The 19,273-nt window shown below is 47.3% G+C and overlaps 1 protein-coding gene across 1 annotated transcript in view; it reads right to left on the reverse strand.

The window, feature by feature from the left end:
- The window catches only part of PLXNC1 (plexin C1), a 241,814-nt gene that overhangs the window by 80,522 nt on the left and 142,019 nt on the right, over positions 1-19,273 (reverse strand). Inside the window, exon 20 of the mRNA XM_063927616.1 lies at positions 8,349-8,547. Coding sequence (XP_063783686.1) covers positions 8,349-8,547 — 199 coding nt within the window. The remainder of the gene's footprint in view (positions 1-8,348; positions 8,548-19,273) is intronic.

A 19,273-nucleotide genomic window follows, 5' to 3' on the forward strand; every position in this document is an offset into this window, starting at 1 on the left:
TTCATTCCAAAAAAATAGGATTTTGATAACCTACCGGTAAATCCTTTTCTCCTAGTCCGTAGAGGATGCTGGGGATGACATCAAGACCATGGGGTATAGATGGAATCCGCAGGAGACATGGGCACTCTAAAGACTTTTCATTGGGTGTGAACTGGCTCCTCCCTCTATGCCCCTCCTCCAGACCTCAGTTGTAGGAACTGTGCCCAGGGGGACTGACATTTCGAGGAAAGGAATTACTTAACTAGTGGTGAGATATCTACCAACTCACACCCTCAACCATGCCGCACACATGGCATTCAACATAACACACGCCAACAGGCATGAACCAATTGCAGCAACATGCTGAAACCAAGATAACACAACTTGTGTAACTCTAATAAATAAACTGCAGGTAAAGTACGCACTGGGACGGGCGCCCAGCATCCTCTACGGACTAGGAGAAAAGGATTTACCGGTAGGTTATCAAAATCCTATTTTCTCATACGTCCTAGAGGATGCTGGGGACGGCATCAAGACCATGGGGTTTATACCAAAGCTCCAGTACGGGCGGGAGAGTGCAGATGACCCTGCAGCACCGATTGACCAAACTTTAGGTCCTCATCGGCCAAGGTGTCAAACTTGTAGAACTTAGCAAATGTGTTTGACCCTGACCAAGTAGCTGCTCGGCAAAGTTGTAATGCCGAGACCCCCCCGAGCAGCCGCCCAGGATGAGCCCACCTTCCTAGTGGAGTGGGCCTTTAACGACGTCGGCAACGGCAATCCAGCCGTAGTATGAGCTTGCTGAATCGTATTTCTAATCCAACGTGCAATAGTCTGCTTGGAAGCAGGACAGCCAATCTTGTTGTGATCATAAAGGACAAACAGAGCCTCTGTTTTCCGTATACGAGCTGTTCTAGCAACATAGATTTTCAAAGCTCTAACCACATCTAGAGATTTTGAATCAGTGAATGTGTCAGTAACTACTGGCACTACAATAGGTTGGTTTATGTGGAAAGGTGAAACCACCTTCGGAAGAAAATATGGACGAGTCCTCAACTCTGCCCTATCCTCATGGAAGATCAGGTAACGGTTCTTGTGAGACAAGGCCCCCAACTCAGACACCCGCCTTGCGGATGCCAAGGCCAAAAGCATCACCACTTTCCAAGTGAGAAACTTCAACTCTATCTTTTATAGAGGCTCAAACCAATCCGATTGAAGGAACTGCAATACCACGTTAAGGTCCCATGGTGCCACTGGAGGCACGAATGGGGAGGCTGGATGTGCAGAACCCCTTTCACGAAGGTCTGAACCTCTGGAAGAGAGGCCAATTGTTTTTGGAAGAACACTGACAAGGCCAAAATCTGGACCTTGATTGATCCCAATCGGAGGCCCGCCTCCACACCATCCTGCAAAAAATGGAGAAAACGTCCTAAGTGAGCTTTCTTGGATTCACACCAAGACACATATTTTCTCCAAATACGGTGGTAATGTTTCGACGTTACTCCCTTTCTGGCCTGAATAAGGGTGGGGATGACCTCCTCGGGAATACTCTTCCTGGCTAGGATACGGCGCTCAACAGCCATGCCGTCAAACGTAGCCGCGGTAAGTCTTGGTACACGCACAGACCCTGCTGCAGCAGGTCATCTCGAGGAGGAAGAGGCCGAGGATCTTCTATGAGCAACTGCTGAAGATCTGGGTGCTAAGCCCTCCTTGGCCAGTCTGGGGCAATGAAGATTGCTCGAACCCTTGTCTTTCTTATGATCCTGAGTACATTTGGGATCAGCGGAAGTGGAGGGAAGACATACACTGATGGAAAAACCCACTGGGTTACCAGTGCATCCACTGCTACTGCTTGAGGGTCTCTCGACATGGAACAGTATCTCTGAAGTTTCTTGTTGAGACGAGACGCCATCATGTCTATTTGACAAACTCCCCAAAGACTTGTCACCTCTGTGAAGACTTCTTGGTGGAGGCCCCACTCTCCTGGATGGAGATCGAGTCTGCTGAGGAAGTCTGCTTCCCAGTTGTCTACTCCCGGAATGAATATTGCCGACAGAGCTTGTAGATGTTTTTCTGCCCAGCGGAGGATTTTTGTCGCCTCTGCCATTGCCGCTCTGCTTTTCGTTCCGCCCTGCCTGTTTATGTATGCGACGGCTGTTACATTGTCTGCCTGGATCTGCACGGGACGGTATTGAAGAAGATGTACCGCTTTTTGAAGGCCGTTGTAAATGGCTCTTAGCTCCAGAACGTTTATGTGAAGGCAGGCTTCCTGATGTGACCAACGTCCCTGGAAGTTTTCTCCCTGAGAGACTGCTCTCCAGCCTCGGAGACTTGCATCCGTGGTTACCAGGACCCAGTCTTGAATCCCGAACCTGCGTCCCTCTAGCAGGCGAGAGCTGTGCAACCACCACAGGAGCGAAATCCTGTTTTTTGACGACAGGATTATTTTTCTGTGCATGTGTAGGTGTGACCCCGACCACTTGTCCAACAAGTCCCACTGGAATACTCTGGCATGGAACCTGCAAAACTGTATGGCCTCGTAGGCCGCCACCATCTTCCCCAACAACCAAATACACTGATGGATCGACACACTTGATGGTTTCAATATCTGTTTTACCATTTTCTGGATTTCCAGAGCCTTTTCCACCGGAAGAAATACTCTCTGAACTTCTGTGTCCAGAATCATCCCGAGAAAAGACAATCTTGTCGTCGGTTCCAACTGTGACTTTGGATAATTTATGATCCAACCGTGTTGTTGGAGTATTGACAGAGAGAGTGATATGTTTTGTAACAACTGCTCCCTGGATCTCGCCTTTATCAGGAGGTCGTCCAAATAAGGAATTATATTGACTCCTTTCTGATGAAGGAGGACCATCATCTCCGCCATCACCTTGGAGAATACCCTTGGCGCCGCGGAGAGACCGAAAGGTAACATCTGGAATTGGTAATGGCAATCCTGAACTGCGAAGCTCAGATAAGCCTGGACAGGAGGATAAATGGGAACATGCAGGTAAGCATCCTTTATGTCCACCGACACCAAGTAGTCCCCCTCCTTCAGACTGGCAATCACTGCCCGAAGTGATTCCATTTTGAACTTGAACCTTTTTAGGTAACAATTCAGATCCTTTAGAATTAGGATCGGTGTGACCGAGCCGTCAGGCTTCGGAACAACAAAGAGGCTTGAATTAAAACCCCTCCCTTGTTGTGACAACGGTACCAGCACTATGACCTGGTCTTGACATAATGTTTGGATTGCCGCTGTTACTGCTTCTCTTTCTGGCGGAGAAACTGGCAAGGTCGATTTGAAAAATCGGCATGGAGGAATGTCTTGAAACTCCAGTTTGTATCCCTGGGATACTATTTGCAACACCCAGGGATCCAGGCCAGACAAAATCCAATCCTGGCTGACGAGTTTGAGACGTGCCCCCACCCGAGTGGCCTCCCGCAAGGGAGTTTCAGCATCATGCTGGGGATTTGGCAGAAGTAGGGGTAGAGTTCTGCTTTTGGGAACCTGGAGCCGCTGTGGGCTTCTTTCCCCTTCCCCTACCTGCAAAGAAGGGGGAACCTCTCGTCTTTTTGTATTTATTGGGCCGAAAGGACTGCATTTGCAGGTTATAGGTCTTTTTTGCCGGTGCAGACGCAGAGGGCAAAAATGTCGACTTACCTGCAGTAGCCGCCGAGACTAACGCATCCAGGCCATCACCAAATAATGCCTCACCTTTATATGGGAGAGCCTCCATGTTTCTTTTGGAATCTGCATCCGCATTCCACTGGCGAATCCACAACGCCCACCTAGCCGATACTGCCATGGTAGCGGCTTGTGAACTCAAAAGTCCAATATCCTTCATTTCTTCCAGCATGTAGGTGGCAGCGTCCTTGATATTCCCTAACTTAAGGAGTATCTCATCTTTATCAATCGTGTCAATTTCTGATGACACGCTTTCTGACCATTTTTCAATAGCGCGACTCACCCATGCGCAGGCAATAGTGGGCCTGAGCAGTGTACCATTGGTATTATAAATGGATTTCAATGTCGTTTCCATTTTGCAGTCTGCCGGCTCTTTAAGAGAAGCCATTCCAGAAGCAGGGAGAATTACCTTCTTTGTCAACCTGGAAAGTGCACTGTCTAACACAGGGGGTGACTCCCATTTTTTCCTGTCTTAAGCCGGGAAAGTATAAGCTATGTGAATCCTTTTGGGAATACAATTTTTTTTATCAGGATTCACCCACATCCCTTCAAACAGAGCATTTAGTTTGTGTGAAGGAGGGAAAGTGACTTTGGATTTCTTTTCCTTACATAAATAAGCCTTCTCCTGAGGTACAGGAGTGGTTTCTGTAACCTCCAACACGTCCCTTATAGCCACAATCATATATTGTATACTTTTTGCCAATTTATGATCTATCTCTCTGAATTCACTATCGTCGACAGAATCAGTGTTTACAACATTTGCAAATGGTCTCTTATGTGACCCAGAGGGGCCGCCCGCATAAGGAATAACAGCATCCTGAAAAATCACATCTTCCACAGATTTTCGCCAGCATGCAGCCTTAGATTCATACTTATCTAATCTACGGTTAATCAGATGCATACTGTCACTTAGCTCTTTTACCCATGCAGGTTCTTGGTGTGCCGGTAGCACCACCACATTACAACTCTGTGTCCCTAAAATGGCTTCCTCCGGGGAGGAACTCCTTGCCTCAGACATGCCTCACACGTGTACAGCACACTCACAGACACACTGGGACTTAGTTTGGGGACAGACCCACAGTAAAATCTGTCAGAGGGACACAGGATAGGAGCAGCCAGTTCACAAACCCAGCGCCAGTATTGCCTGTGAACACAGTATGTCCACAGCCCAACAGCGCTTTTAAATAGTAATATACACTATCAAATGCACCACAATCGCTTTGTGCCCCCCCTTAATAGCACCCTGTACTTGTCAGAAGTGGAGGAGAGGACCAGCGTGTTCTCTGCAGCCTAAGGAGAGAGAAAAAATGGCGCTGGGTATTGTGCTGGCTGCCTGAGGAAGAAGCTCCGCCCCCACAATGGCGCGTCCTTACACTCAGTATACTACATAATATTTATACTGGCGGGGGTAGGGCTGTGCCAGCGGCATCTTATGCCCCCTTTCAGCCAGTTTGAGGTATTTTCCTTGCTGCCCAGGGCGCCCCCCCCGCGCCCTGCACCCTGCAGTGCCTGTGTGTGTGGGCAGCAATGGCGTGCTGCGCTCCCACCAGCCGCGCCTCAACCGTCACTTACTTGATTGAAGATCATTCTTCTCATACTCACCTGTCTTCTGACTTCTGGCTCTGCGAGGGGGGTAACAGCGTGCTGTGGGAGTGAGCTCCTCAGAGTGCATCCAGTCTGACTGAGCACATTTCTAAAACTGAAGTCTGGAGGAGGGGCATAGAGGGAGGAGCCAGTTCGCACCCAATGAAAAGTCTTTAGAGTGCCCATGCCTCCTGCGGATCCCGTCTATACCCCATGGTCTTGATGTCATCCCCAGCATCCTCTAGGACGTATGAGAAATCATAATAATGACCACTCAGGTTGTACAGTATTTATTTTTTAAGCTGTATTCCAGGCTCAGGGCCTGTTATAGAGTTGTATGTAAGTCCAACAGTGGCATGCAATAAAAGCGCTAAGATGTACTACAAATCAAAGTAAAATGTGACCATGTTTAGATTGAAGTATAACGGGTATTCAATTATCCGCAAATTCGCGGCAATTTTTCGCCCGAAAATTTTTTGCGGCAATCGGGCGAAAATTGCCGCGAAAATGCTCTGTTTTGCGACCTATTTAATTCCAAACGGGTTTCACGTGAAAATTCTTGCAGTGAAAAGTGCAGGTGAAAATAGGGAAATCAGCCTGTACCCCAAAAAATGCTAAACTAACATAGGAAAACAGAAGAGAAGTGTATTAGAGATCACATTAGAGCGTTTTTGGGGACTTAAATTGTGTGAAATGGCTGTTATATGCATTTTTTTAAAAAAATGCAAAAAAATGATAGAAAGCAAGTTTTTTTGAGCAAAATAAATGCTCTCATTAAATTTGGGGTACATGAAAATGGGTATAAGTATATATTTGGATAATTTTAGTACACGTCCGCGCTGGTAGGTGTTACTTTGATAATCTCCCTGAAATGCTTTTTTCAAAAGTAAGCAAGTATGTGCTGATGTCATAATCAACTCTAAGGGGGACATTTACTAAGCAGTGAAAACAGTGGAGAAGTGAGCCAGTGGAGAAGTTGCCCCATAAATCAATCAGCTGCTCTGTATAATTTTATTGTATGCAAATTATAGATGTTACTTCAGTGCTGATTGGTTGCCATGGGCACTTCTCCACTGGCTCACTTCTCCGCTCTTATCACTGCTTAGTAAATGTCCCCCTGAAGGCCTAATTCAGACCTGATCGCTGTGCTGCTAATTTTGTTGTCCTGCTATCGGATAGTCGCCGCCCAAGGGGGAGTGTAAATTTGCCCCATGCAAGTGTGTGATCCCATGTGTACGCCGTGCGAAAATGTCCCTCAGTCAGCTGACAGCTGCAAATGCGTTCGCAACTCACTCACCATCTAATGTTTTTTTCAGTGTGTGCAGTCTGTGCGCAGCCCAGGACTTAGTCCTACACTGCGAAAAGAACAGGCTGATCGGGTCCGGAGCGGACATCACACACCCTCCCAGAAAACGCTTGGGCACGCCTACGTTTTTTTCTGACAATACCAGAAAATGGCCAGTTACCACCCAGAAATGGCCTCCTCCTGTCAATCATCTTGCGAATGTGTGTGCGTTTGCAATTTTCTCACCAGCTTGTCGCTGTTTAGCGAAGCGCGTGCACATTGTGGTGCATATGCATGCGCAGTCAATCGAAAACGCACAGCAGCGATCAGGTCTGAATAGGGCCCAGAGTGTGTACATGCCTAAGCAATATCCAGCACTTAGTACTGGCTGGACACATTGGGACTGATTCAAATGTGGGGCCAAATGTCTGAGTTTTTAGTGAGGATCAAACATGTTTCCGCACATTTGAAGGTACAGGTTTGTCCCAGAACTCGCCAAATGTAATAGCCTGAGAATTTGTGAGTTTAGGATACTACATTATGTGAGTACATGCAAGTTTTTTACGTATGTAAACTTGCACCTTGTATTGTGGGTTTAACTACAAGGTGTGAGTTGCATGCACAGATCAGTGAGATCCGTGCATGCTCCTGTCTGTAAAAGTTTAGAGATAGTTAAAAATGGAAAAAAAAAAAATGATGTGGGGTCCCCCCTTCCCAAGGCATAACCAGCCCTGGGTTTTTTGAACCAGTCATGGTATAAAAAATACAGGGAAAAAATGTGTGAGGTCCCCCTGTATTTTAAGAAACAGCACTGGGCCCTTGGACTGGTCCTGGTTATAAAAATACATTTGACTATGACTATTTCATTGTCAGAGTTGTAGAAATGTGCAAGTTTAGTGCTAAACTCACACATTTTACAAAGTTGGACCCTATCACATTTCCCCCCTGGTTGGAGTTGCTATCACTGCTGTTTCCTTGAAAGCAGCAAAGATAGCTCTGTATGGTAATGCAGCAGGAGGGGTCTATTACAAGTAGATGCTTCCTGCTGCAGTAGTGATCTGACCTGCATCCTAGAACACATTCATCGAATCACTCACCCATGGGGACGTGCAAGCCGCTCATTGCAGAGGCCAGGAAATCTCCGTGTAACAACGGAATTCCCTGGCCTCTTCCCTCCCCCTAAATGGCAGCAACATGGTGTAAGTACCGATAATCAGGACTTTGCATTACATGTATTTGGTACTACTGGGGCCATTATGTGTATCTGACACTACTCGGGGCATTATGTGTAACTGGCACTGTTCACTGTAGCATGTCGGTCGCCCCTCCCCCTCACGCACCTTTGTAGCTGACATTCACCTCTCACATCAATGGCACCTGGTGCCCTGCAGTTTTCACATCAGTTATTTGCAATGGTGCCAGTCACTATACAATTTACCAGAGCACACGAACAGTTCACAAACTGCGCTGTTTCAGAAACACTGCCACCCTTCCCCCGAAAGCCGATAATCATCCTTTTTCGCAATTTGGATAAATCGCCCCTTTTACCCATGACCGCAACGAGTGATACTGTATGTGTGCAGACGGCCTATCGCACACCTTATATACCCACCAAGCCAGTGCATGACACATGACATACTTCATGGGCTTCAAGTGACACAACAAGCACAGAAAGAAAATAGTGTTATATAAACCCAAAAGAAGAAGAAAGTGTATAACACAAATCTTTGTAGACCACGCACATCACATGTATGAATATGTTCGCACACACAGATACATACTGTATATAAATGGAATAACAGTGGTTCCTACCCTCAGGAAGCCATACAGGCAAGTAGTCATCCAATTGGTCAGTAACTTTTCCACAACTGTTTCTGTCCGTCTCAGCATTAGTTTTGGGTGTTTGTTGCTTGATAGCTCCATTAGATCTTTAATCAGAATTTCAAGCAACCCAGTGAGGTAGAGAAGATTGCTTTGAAAATTAATGGTCAGGAAAGATGCAAACATACACCTAGAAAAACAATTACATTACAATTAAGCAAGCACTATTCATATAGAAGTCATTTTTAGAGATGTACATTAATGCCAGGACAGCTACAAATCTCGCGGTTGCCGGTATATGTATTGAAGCGCCTGCTGGCAGCGTCTCTGAACAACCACATGCGCAGAAATAAAGTATCAACTTCTGGGGGAAGACTGTGGCAGTGTGTGTTAGCAGAACACTGCCCCAGCTCCCAGACTGCTCGCCAGCATCCTGCATGTCCTGTGCGGAGATGCAGTTAATATACCGGCTGTCGGGATTACGGAGTACAGGATACTGACGCCGGAATCCCGACAGTTGGTGAAATACTGGCGTTCGCAATCCCGACCGTCGGGATGCCGCTGTTGGGATACTGACAGACGGCATCGCATCTGCAAGGATTACATATTTATTCTCCTGTGCGAATGTATCACACTTCTTGAAAGATGGCAAAAAGAAGCAGCTTTTCAGAAGTGATACTTTTGTGACAGGTTCGTGATGAATTGCAGATTTTGAAACTAAAATAACATGGTGAATAAAGTATCACCTTTAACATTTTTTTCATAATAGCGGTACAGTAAAGCTATAGAGGTAAATACAGGTTGAGTATCCCATATCCAAACATTCCGAAATACGGAATATTCTGAAATACAGAATTTTTTGAGTGAGAGTGAGATAGTGAAACCTTTGTTTTCTGATGGCTCAATGTACACAAACTTTGTTTATTACACAAAGTTATTAAAAATAGTGTATTAGGGGGCGTGGCCTGACTGGAGAGACGACTGGAAGCAGGGAATTAAACCTCCTGCTTTCCCTTCAGAAAAAACATCATAACCAGCAGCAATAATTTCCCCCAACCTACCCTCACTATCTACACTACGGCTCAGGGCATCGGTGTGCCTGGTCGCGGAGCTGGGAGACCGTTTTTGCGGTCTCTGCAGGTTGTGGCCTGCACTGGATGCCGGAGCCGCGGCCTAAATTTCATCGTCTACCCGCCGGGAAGCTCCGGGAGACGGACGCGAACGCCAAGACTACCCGCGGCCGCGAAAACACCCCGGGGGACCCTGCGGCCTGCTGGGGAGCCTGGAAGATACCCCCCACCTGCATCATACCTGAAGCCCTGCGAGGCGGGAGTCGGGACCCGGCGCTCGGAGAGAGAGAGAGCCGCGGGACCGCACTTCCGGTGCTGCGCTGGCACAGGTCTCCCTCGGCGTGCAGTGAAGCCTCTCTGAACAGGTAACAACCTCCCTGCACCTCACTCCTCATTACCCCTGGCACTATCATATATACCAGCAGTGGGGCAGAAGAGGGACCCGGAGGGGAGAGGATTTATAGATATGGTATCTATATGAACACTTGCCTATATATAAACAACCACAGAGGCACAACAGATCTGTCATATCCTCCCTTCCCCCACCCTCTACAGATTGATATATCCTGGATAGCATCATACTGAAACGGATCACTCTAATCACTACTACAGCTGATCCCAAGATATAGCACTATTTCTCCAGTCCGCTGCCACAAAGTGAATTACATCTTCACCCCCCCCTCCCCATCGCCGTGTGTGTGGGAGGTGAGTGGGACCTACTCAGTACCTACTAATTTATCTCCAATTGGCGTGCTCACTCGGTGATGCCGCGGGCCGGATTGCCGTTGTGATTGAAATACTACATTACCAACATTATCTACCACGCTCTCTGAGTCTCACTACTACCACATATATTGGCGATAACAACTTTCTACCTGGTAGACACAATTACATCTTCCTGTCAATTTGGCGTAATACAACCGCTCTCAGTTCTCCATTAATGGAAACATTTCACAGTGTAATGTGAATTTGCACCGGCCGTACCTGTAATGTAGATCTCCTCTCATTTTTATAACCAACGGCAAACCATATCACTCGTCCGACCCTCATGAGCTCATAACTACTAGTATGGACAAATACTTAAGATCTTCTACACCGAAACCCCAAAGATGCAGGAGTGACGAGAAACGTGGAGAATCAGACACTACCCCCCTGCTACTGTCCCACCATCCTATCGGTCTAGATAACACAGTTGAATCATTGCCTGCCATGGCACCAAAGGCTCCCCCCGCTCCTCCCTCCTACTCGGATATAGTGAAAGCAATTAAAGAGACTGTGGAACCTTTGTTACAAACTCAGGCAGATAAATTTATGTCCGCAGTATCAGACCTGAAATCAGAGCTCGGCTCTATGTCCCGTAGAATTTCGGTGAACGAGAACAGGATTGGAGTTAACTTCAAAGAAATTGAAGACCTTAAAGAACAAGTCGTATCTTTAACAACTACACGTCAACATATGATGATGAAGATGGACGACCTAGAAAATCGTTCGATACGTAACAACCTGAGAATTGTGGGTCTTAAGGAATCATTGAAGGGACCGGACCTTTTGAAATTCCTCCTCTCCGATTTGCCAGACCTCTTGGGTATTCCCGAGGAACTCTCGTCGTTGGAAATTGAACGAGCCCATAGACTGGGCCCCCCACGTGACTCTAACCAATCTAGACCCCGACCGGTAATCTTCAAATGCTTAAATTTCAGACACAAAGAACTGATATGGTCTGCGGCCCGAAGCAAAGGTCCACTCCAGTGGGATGGTCAACGGCTGTTCCTTTTCCAGGACTACTCCGCTGAAGTCTCTAGAGCTAGAAGAGAAATGTCTCCAATATGCTCTCATCTTGTGAAAAATGGTATCCGATTTGCTCTTCTTTACCCTGCGCGGCTGCGCATTTTCACCCCGCAGGGCCCGAAAGATTTCACATCGGTGGATTCGGCTAGAGGATTTGTGACGGAGCTGAGCAGATCCACACGGTCGCCCTCGACCTCAATACCATCTTCTCCAAGCAAGACAGACGATAATGTCTGAAACCTGATACCGGGACTCGATTCATGTTCTTATACTAGTTGATATAGTTACTTGTTCTGCTCTATTGAGAGGTAATTTGGGTTCCACTCCTATCATGACCATTTAGAAAGGCACTTACTTTTCTATACTGGTCATAGGGACGATCCCTTGAGTTTATTATCTTCAGATTGCCTGTTGGTTATTATGTTATTCTATTGCTCTACATTGCGGTGGCTTCACGTTGAAAGCTTTTACTGATGGATGCTGCTGTAGACGCTCGTATATGTTATTTTTCTCTTTATTTTTGTCTCTACCTTTCTCTCTTCTCCCTGACTTCCTTTACTTTCCTCTATGATACCACTTGTTTGCAGATACTTAACCGGCGGGGGTGGAAATTGTGTATCTCTATGATACTCTGGATTACTTGTATAATGATATCTCTTCTCATAAGGCCTCTTACTATACTTCTATATTCCTCTGGTGATGTTGTAGATGTCACAACTTAATATAATATCGTGGAATGTTAGGGGTATTAACTCTCCTATTAAACGGAGACGCATTATTACCTATTTAAATAAGATAAAAGCTGATGTCTCCATGCTCCAGGAGACACATTTGACCCCTCCTGAACATGCTAAACTTACTATGCTTAGACAAGAAGTTGTGGCGTCCTCTTAATTTTCATCTAAAGCAAGGGGGGTCGTTATTCTTATTCGTAAAGGGGTGACATTTGACATACATCATCAGATTATTGACCCTCAGGGAAGATATATAGTATTAGATATCACCTTGGAGGGTACCAGATTAACATTATGCAATATTTATGCCCCGGCTGTCTATGACAAATCATTTTATCTGGAGATAACGAATATTCTCCGCCCATATTCACATACCTCTCTCATCGTTGGAGGAGATATGAATATGGTATCCTCTTTGGTTTTGGACAGGAAGGGTGCCTCGTCTCAGAGGACCCGACTACCCAAGATCAACCTAGATTACATATCCACACAGTTGGGACTGGTTGATGTATGGCGCCTCCATAACCCTGTAGAACTGGAATATACTTACTACTCTTCAACCCATAATTCCTTCTCACGTATAGATTATTTCCTTGTCTCCACTGATCTGTCACCCAGGATCACTGAGACAGCTATTAACCCTATAACTATTTCAGACCATGCCCCTATCTCAATAGTGCTTCAAGGTAGACTCACTTTGGGTTCTAACTCACATTGGAGATTCCCTGCTAAGATGGCCGCCTCTCCAGACTTTAAAACTATGTTGGAGAATTCCTGGGACTCTTATGTTCTCAATAACTCTGATCATCTATCTGACCCTGCCTTATTTTGGCAGACTGCTAAAGCGGTTCTAAGAGGGGATATAATTGCATACATGACAAAGTATAAACGGGACCAAGATGCCACATATAGAGCGGCACAATCTGCACTCACTTCCTCATTTCTGTCACGATCCGGGTATCTGGACGCCATTTCTTACCCATCAGATGCCTCCTAAGGCTGGCTCAGCGCTCCAGGACCGGATCCCATCTGTTATCCTGATGTGTACATTCCTGTATCCTCTCCTGTCACTCTGGGACGCTGTCACAGTAAACGCCATATTACACCTGGCATGGCGTCTCCCGCGGCCTCCGCCGCCGTCCCTGAACTTCTGCATGCAGAGTGTCTGAGTGGCGATTACGTCAGCCGCGGCCTCCGCTGTGTCCGCGTGGTTGGATGTGCATCTGTCAGCCTGGCGCCTCCTGTCTTCGGTGGCCGGCGCCGCCATTACTGTTTTCATTACCACATGGATTACAAACCAAACTTCCCTCCAAGTGTCTGCATGGGCGCAGCCATCTTGGATTCTGTCAGCTGATCATTTCCACCAATCTGTTCTCAGTATTGATAATCTGCATAATTGCCTAGCCAATCCCTTCCTTGCTGCAGGTATAAATACACTGTGCCTGAGCAAGGAAGGCGTCAGTGCTTTGGTTGTCAAACCTAGTTCCTGTTTGTCTCTCTCCTGTGATTGTCTTCCAGGTTCCAGCTCCTGTCTCAAGACTTCCACCATAGAGACCCGCACCAGCATTCCACCTGCGGTGTAGCCTGACTCTCCAATCCATTGTGGATTCATCTGTTTCCAGCTACAACATTACCTGCTTCCAGCTCAGCTTCCAGCAGAGTACAGCTTCCCTTAAAGGGCCGGTGTCCTTTCTACACTTTACCACTCTCCACCGGTATTATTGTTTCTCCGCTCTCAAGTTCTACATTTCAGTTCATATTTCATCGCTCCCAAGTTCATTTATTATTTAACTGGTTCCAGCCAGTATCCACTCCGTGCTAACAACAGTCTGGTTCCAGCCAGTATCCACAGCAGCTGTTTTATCTTCAGCAACCCAGCTTTTCCTGGAACACCAGCTGGCACAATCCTGGGTTATCTCCATTGCTACAGTCGGGCCTGGTAAGGACTTTCCATCTAGAAGATCATAAGAACTATCTCACACTACCAGTGCCCTGTGGCTCCTGCCATCCTGTAGTACCCAGGAACTGTATTTATTCTTTGCTGACTTTTACGTTTTCTTTTACTGCTGCTGTGTTGCGGAGTTGTCATAATAAACATCATTGACTTTTATCCAAGTTGTCGTGGTCACGCCTTCGGGCAGTTATTATTCATGTTACTTACATGTCCAGGGGTCTGATACAACCTCCCAGGTTCCGGTACATCTCAGCCCCTACAACTGAGGCTGCCTCCCGTCAGCTCAGGCCCTCAGTTGTGACAGTAAGCACTGACCTAATGAATCCAGCCGGAGACCAGGATCAAGCGGCCAGGCCGATGCAAGAACTGGCAGCCCGACTAGAACATCAGGAGGCTGCACAGGGCCACATCATCCGCTGTCTTCAGGATCTCTCTACTCGGCTGGATGGGATTCAGACAACTCTCCGTGGATCAGGCGCGTCTGGTGCGTCAACCACAGTGACTCCAGCTATAACCCCACCCACCTTACCCATTTCTGCTCCACGTCTTCATCTTCCAACGCCAGCAAAATTTGACGGATCTCCAAGATTCTGCAGGGGATTTCTCAACCAGTGTGAGATTCAGTTTGAGCTACAACCTGACAATTTTCCCAGTGACCGTACAAAAATTGCCTACATTATTTCTCTTCTCAGTGGCTCAGCCCTTGATTGGGCATCACCGTTATGGGAGAGGTCCGACACCCTGCTATCTTCCTACACTGCCTTCGTGTCAACATTCAGGCGCATCTTCGACGAGCCAGGCCGGGTAACCTCAGCTTCATCCGAGATTCTCCGTTTACGCCAGGGGTCACGTACTGTAGGACAATATCTGATACAGTTCCAGATCCTGGCATCCGAACTGGCATGGAACGACGAGGCCCTGTATGCTGCATTCTGGCATGGCTTATCTGAGCGTATTAAAGATGAGTTAGCTACCAGAGACTTACCTTCTAAGTTAGATGAGCTAATCTCACTCTGCACGAAAGTTGATTTACGTTTCAGAGAGAGAGCAACTGAGCGTGGAAGATCATCTGCTCCAAAATCTTCTGCTCCTCCTCCTCGTCAACTGTCACCATCTAAAGATGAGCCCATGCAACTTGGCCGTTCCCGTTTAACTCCTGCTGAGCGCCGAAGACGTCTCTCCGAGTTTCTCTGTCTCTATTGTGCAGCTCCGTCTCACACCATTAATGCCTGTCCCAAACGTCCGGGAAACTCCAAATCCTAGCTCGCCAAGGAGAGGGCCGGCTAGGAGTAATGATCTCCTCTCCATCTCCTCAAGATTGTAATCTCCCAGTCTCGCTTCAAGTTGCTCAACGTTATCGGAACGTCATTGCCCTCCTTGATTCCGGAGCAGCTGGGAACTTTATTACCGAAGCCTATGTTAAACGGTGGTCCCTACCCACCGAGAGACTTCCTTCGTCCATTTCTTTAACTGCCGTGGATGGCAGCAAAATTTTTGATGCAGTTATTTCTTTAAGGACTCTACCAGTTCGTCTGAGAGTGGGAGTTCTTCATTCCGAACTTATTTATTTTTTAGTGATTCCAAGAGCCACACATCCTGTGGTCCTGGGCCTTACATGGCTCCGTCTTCACAATCCTACAATTGATTGGACGACTACGCAAATCCTGGCATGGGGTTCCTCCTGTGCTGAGACATGTTTGTTTAAAGTATTGCCTGTCTGTTCTTCCTCCCCCAGGTCGTCTGATGTTCCACCTCCTCCATATCAAGATTTCACGGATGTGTTCAGTAAAGCTTCTGCTGATATCCTTCCTCCTCATAGAGAATGGGACTGTCCGATTGATCTCGTTCCAGGGAAGGTTCCACCTCGAGGCCGAACTTATCCGTTGTCTCTGCCTTCTATGGAGGAATATATTAAAGAGAACCTAGCAAAGGGGTTCATTCGACCTTCTTCTTCTCCAGCCGGCGCAGGCTTCTTTTTTGTAAAAAAGAAAGATGGTGGTCTGCGGCCGTGCATCGACTACAGAGGTTTGAACGACATTACCATCAAGAACCGTTATCCTTTACCCCTGATTACTGAGCTCTTTGACAGAGTTAGCGGAGCTACCATCTTTACAAAGCTGGACTTGCGAGGTGCATACAATCTCATCCGGATCCGTGAGGGTGACGAGTGGAAGACCGCCTTTAACACCCGTGACGGACATTATGAGTACCTCGTCATGCCCTTCGGATTGAGCAATGCTCCAGCTGTCTTCCAGCATTTTGTCAATGAGATCTTCAGAGACATTCTATACCGTCATGTCGTGGTCTATCTAGACGATATCCTCATTTTTGCCAACGATTTAGAGGAACATCGTTTTTGGGTTAAAGAGGTTCTGCCCCGTCTCCGTGTCAATCATCTCTATTGCAAATTAGAAAAATGCGTCTTTGAAGTCAAGTCCATTCCGTTTCTAGGGTACATTGTGTCCGGTTCCGGACTAGAGATGGATCCTGAGAAACTACAAGCAATCCAAAATTGTCCGGTACCCTTAACCCTCAAAGGGGTCCAGAGGTTCTTAGGGTTCGCCAACTATTACCGAAAGTTTATACGAGACTTTTCCACCATTGTGGCGCCTATTACTGCTTTCACTAAGAAGGGTGCTAACCCGTCCAAGTGGTCTGAAGAAGCCATGCAAGCATTTCATCTTTTAAAACAAAGGTTCATCTCTGCGCCTGTTCTGAAACAGCCTGACATCGACTCTCCTTTCATCTTAGAGGTGGATGCCTCCTCCGTTGGAGTAGGAGCGGTGTTATCTCAGAGGGCTAAAGATGGCCATTTACACCCTTGCAGTTTCTTCTCCCGGAAGTTCTCCCCAGCTGAGCGCAACTATGCCATTGGCGACCAGGAGTTGCTAGCCATCAAGCTCGCTCTAGAAGAGTGGAGGTATCTGTTGGAGGGAGCTTCTCATTCAATCACCATACTTACAGACCACAAGAACCTTTTATACCTGAAGGGCGCACAATGTCTCAACCCTCGTCAGGCCAGATGGGCACTTTTCTTTTCCAGGTTCGACTTTAAACTCCAGTTCTGTCCGGGCTCTCAGAATCGCAAGGCCGATGCCCTTTCCCGCTCATGGGAGCAAGAAAATGAGTCAGAGTCTTCAGACAAGCATCCTATTATAAATCCGTTGGCATTCTCCACGGTAGGGATGGACTCTACGCCCCCATCAGGGAAAAGTTTTGTGAAGCCGATGCTAAGGAAGAAGCGCATGCATTGGGCCCATGCTTCCCGTTTTGCCGGACATACAGGTATCCAAAAAACCCTGGAGTTTATCTCTAGGTCCTATTGGTGGCCAACTCTGAAAAAGGACGTCTTGGAGTTTATTGCATCTTGCCCAAAGTGTGCCCAACATAAAGTATCCCGCCAGTCGCCTGCGGGGCAACTGGTTCCACTATCCGTTCCCCGTCGACCATGGACCCACTTGTCGATGGATTTCATTACAGACTTACCCATGTGCAACAAGTTCAATACCATCTGGGTGGTAGTTGACCGGTTCACCAAGATGGCACACTTCATTCCTCTCACCGGTCTTCCGTCAGCTTCCAAGTTGGCTCAAGTATTCATACAAGAGATCTTCCGACTCCACGGTCTTCCTGAAGAAATTATCTCAGATCGAGGAGTTCAATTCACAGCCAAATTCTGGCGAAGTTTATGTCAAGTCCTCCAAGTCAAGCTAAAGTTTTCCACGGCTTACCATCCTCAGACCAATGGTCAAACCGAGAGGGTGAATCAGGACTTGGAGGCCTTCCTCCGCATCTATGTGTCCTCCTCTCAAGATGACTGGGTTCAATTACTTCCCTGGGCCGAGTTCTGTCATAACAACCAGTATCATTCTTCATCTGCTTCAACACCATTCTTCACTAACTTTGGATTCCACCCTAAAGTCCCTGAGTTCCAACCGCTTCCAGCAACTTCTGTTCCCGCAGTGGATATCACCTTGCATCAGTTTGCCAATATCTGGAAGAGCGTACGATCAGCTCTGCTCAAGGCATCGTTCAGGTACAAGAAGTTTGCGGATAAGAAGCGTCGAGCAGTTCCTGCTCTCAAGGTGGGTGATCGGGTATGGTTATCCACGAAGAATTTGAGGTTAAGAGTTCCCAGTATGAAGTTTGCACCTCGCTATATCGGTCCTTTCAAGATTGAACAAGTTATCAATCCTGTTGCTTACAGACTCCAGTTGCCTCCCTTCTTAAAAATACCCAGGACATTCCATGTTTCCCTGTTGAAACCGCTGATCTTGAATCGGTTTCATTCCTCACTTCCTCCAACTCCGAAAGTCCAAACTCAACGAGGCGTTGAGTATGAAGTGGCCAAGATCCTGGACTCACGTCACCGTTACGGTCAACTACAATATCTTATTGACTGGAAGGGTTATGGTCCTGAGGAACGTTCATGGACCAATGCTTCTGATGTCCATGCTACTGCCTTGGTCCGGAGATTCCATTCCAAGTTTCCTCAAAAGCCAAAGAAGTGTCCTGGGGCCACTCCTAAAGGGGGGGGTGCTGTCACGATCCGGGTATCTGGACGCCATTTCTTACCCATCAGATGCCTCCTAAGGCTGGCTCAGCGCTCCAGGACCGGATCCCATCTGTTATCCTGATGTGTACATTCCTGTATCCTCTCCTGTCACTCTGGGACGCTGTCACAGTAAACGCCATATTACACCTGGCATGGCGTCTCCCGCGGCCTCCGCCGCCGTCCCTGAACTTCTGCATGCAGAGTGTCTGAGTGGCGATTACGTCAGCCGCGGCCTCCGCTGTGTCCGCGTGGTTGGATGTGCATCTGTCAGCCTGGCGCCTCCTGTCTTCGGTGGCCGGCGCCGCCATTACTGTTTTCATTACCACATGGATTACAAACCAAACTTCCCTCCAAGTGTCTGCATGGGCGCAGCCATCTTGGATTCTGTCAGCTGATCATTTCCACCAATCTGTTCTCAGTATTGATAATCTGCATAATTGCCTAGCCAATCCCTTCCTTGCTGCAGGTATAAATACACTGTGCCTGAGCAAGGAAGGCGTCAGTGCTTTGGTTGTCAAACCTAGTTCCTGTTTGTCTCTCTCCTGTGATTGTCTTCCAGGTTCCAGCTCCTGTCTCAAGACTTCCACCATAGAGACCCGCACCAGCATTCCACCTGCGGTGTAGCCTGACTCTCCAATCCATTGTGGATTCATCTGTTTCCAGCTACAACATTACCTGCTTCCAGCTCAGCTTCCAGCAGAGTACAGCTTCCCTTAAAGGGCCGGTGTCCTTTCTACACTTTACCACTCTCCACCGGTATTATTGTTTCTCCGCTCTCAAGTTCTACATTTCAGTTCATATTTCATCGCTCCCAA

Source organism: Pseudophryne corroboree, chromosome 6 (assembly GCF_028390025.1).
Source record: "Pseudophryne corroboree isolate aPseCor3 chromosome 6, aPseCor3.hap2, whole genome shotgun sequence".
NCBI classification, from domain to species: domain Eukaryota; kingdom Metazoa; phylum Chordata; class Amphibia; order Anura; family Myobatrachidae; genus Pseudophryne; species Pseudophryne corroboree.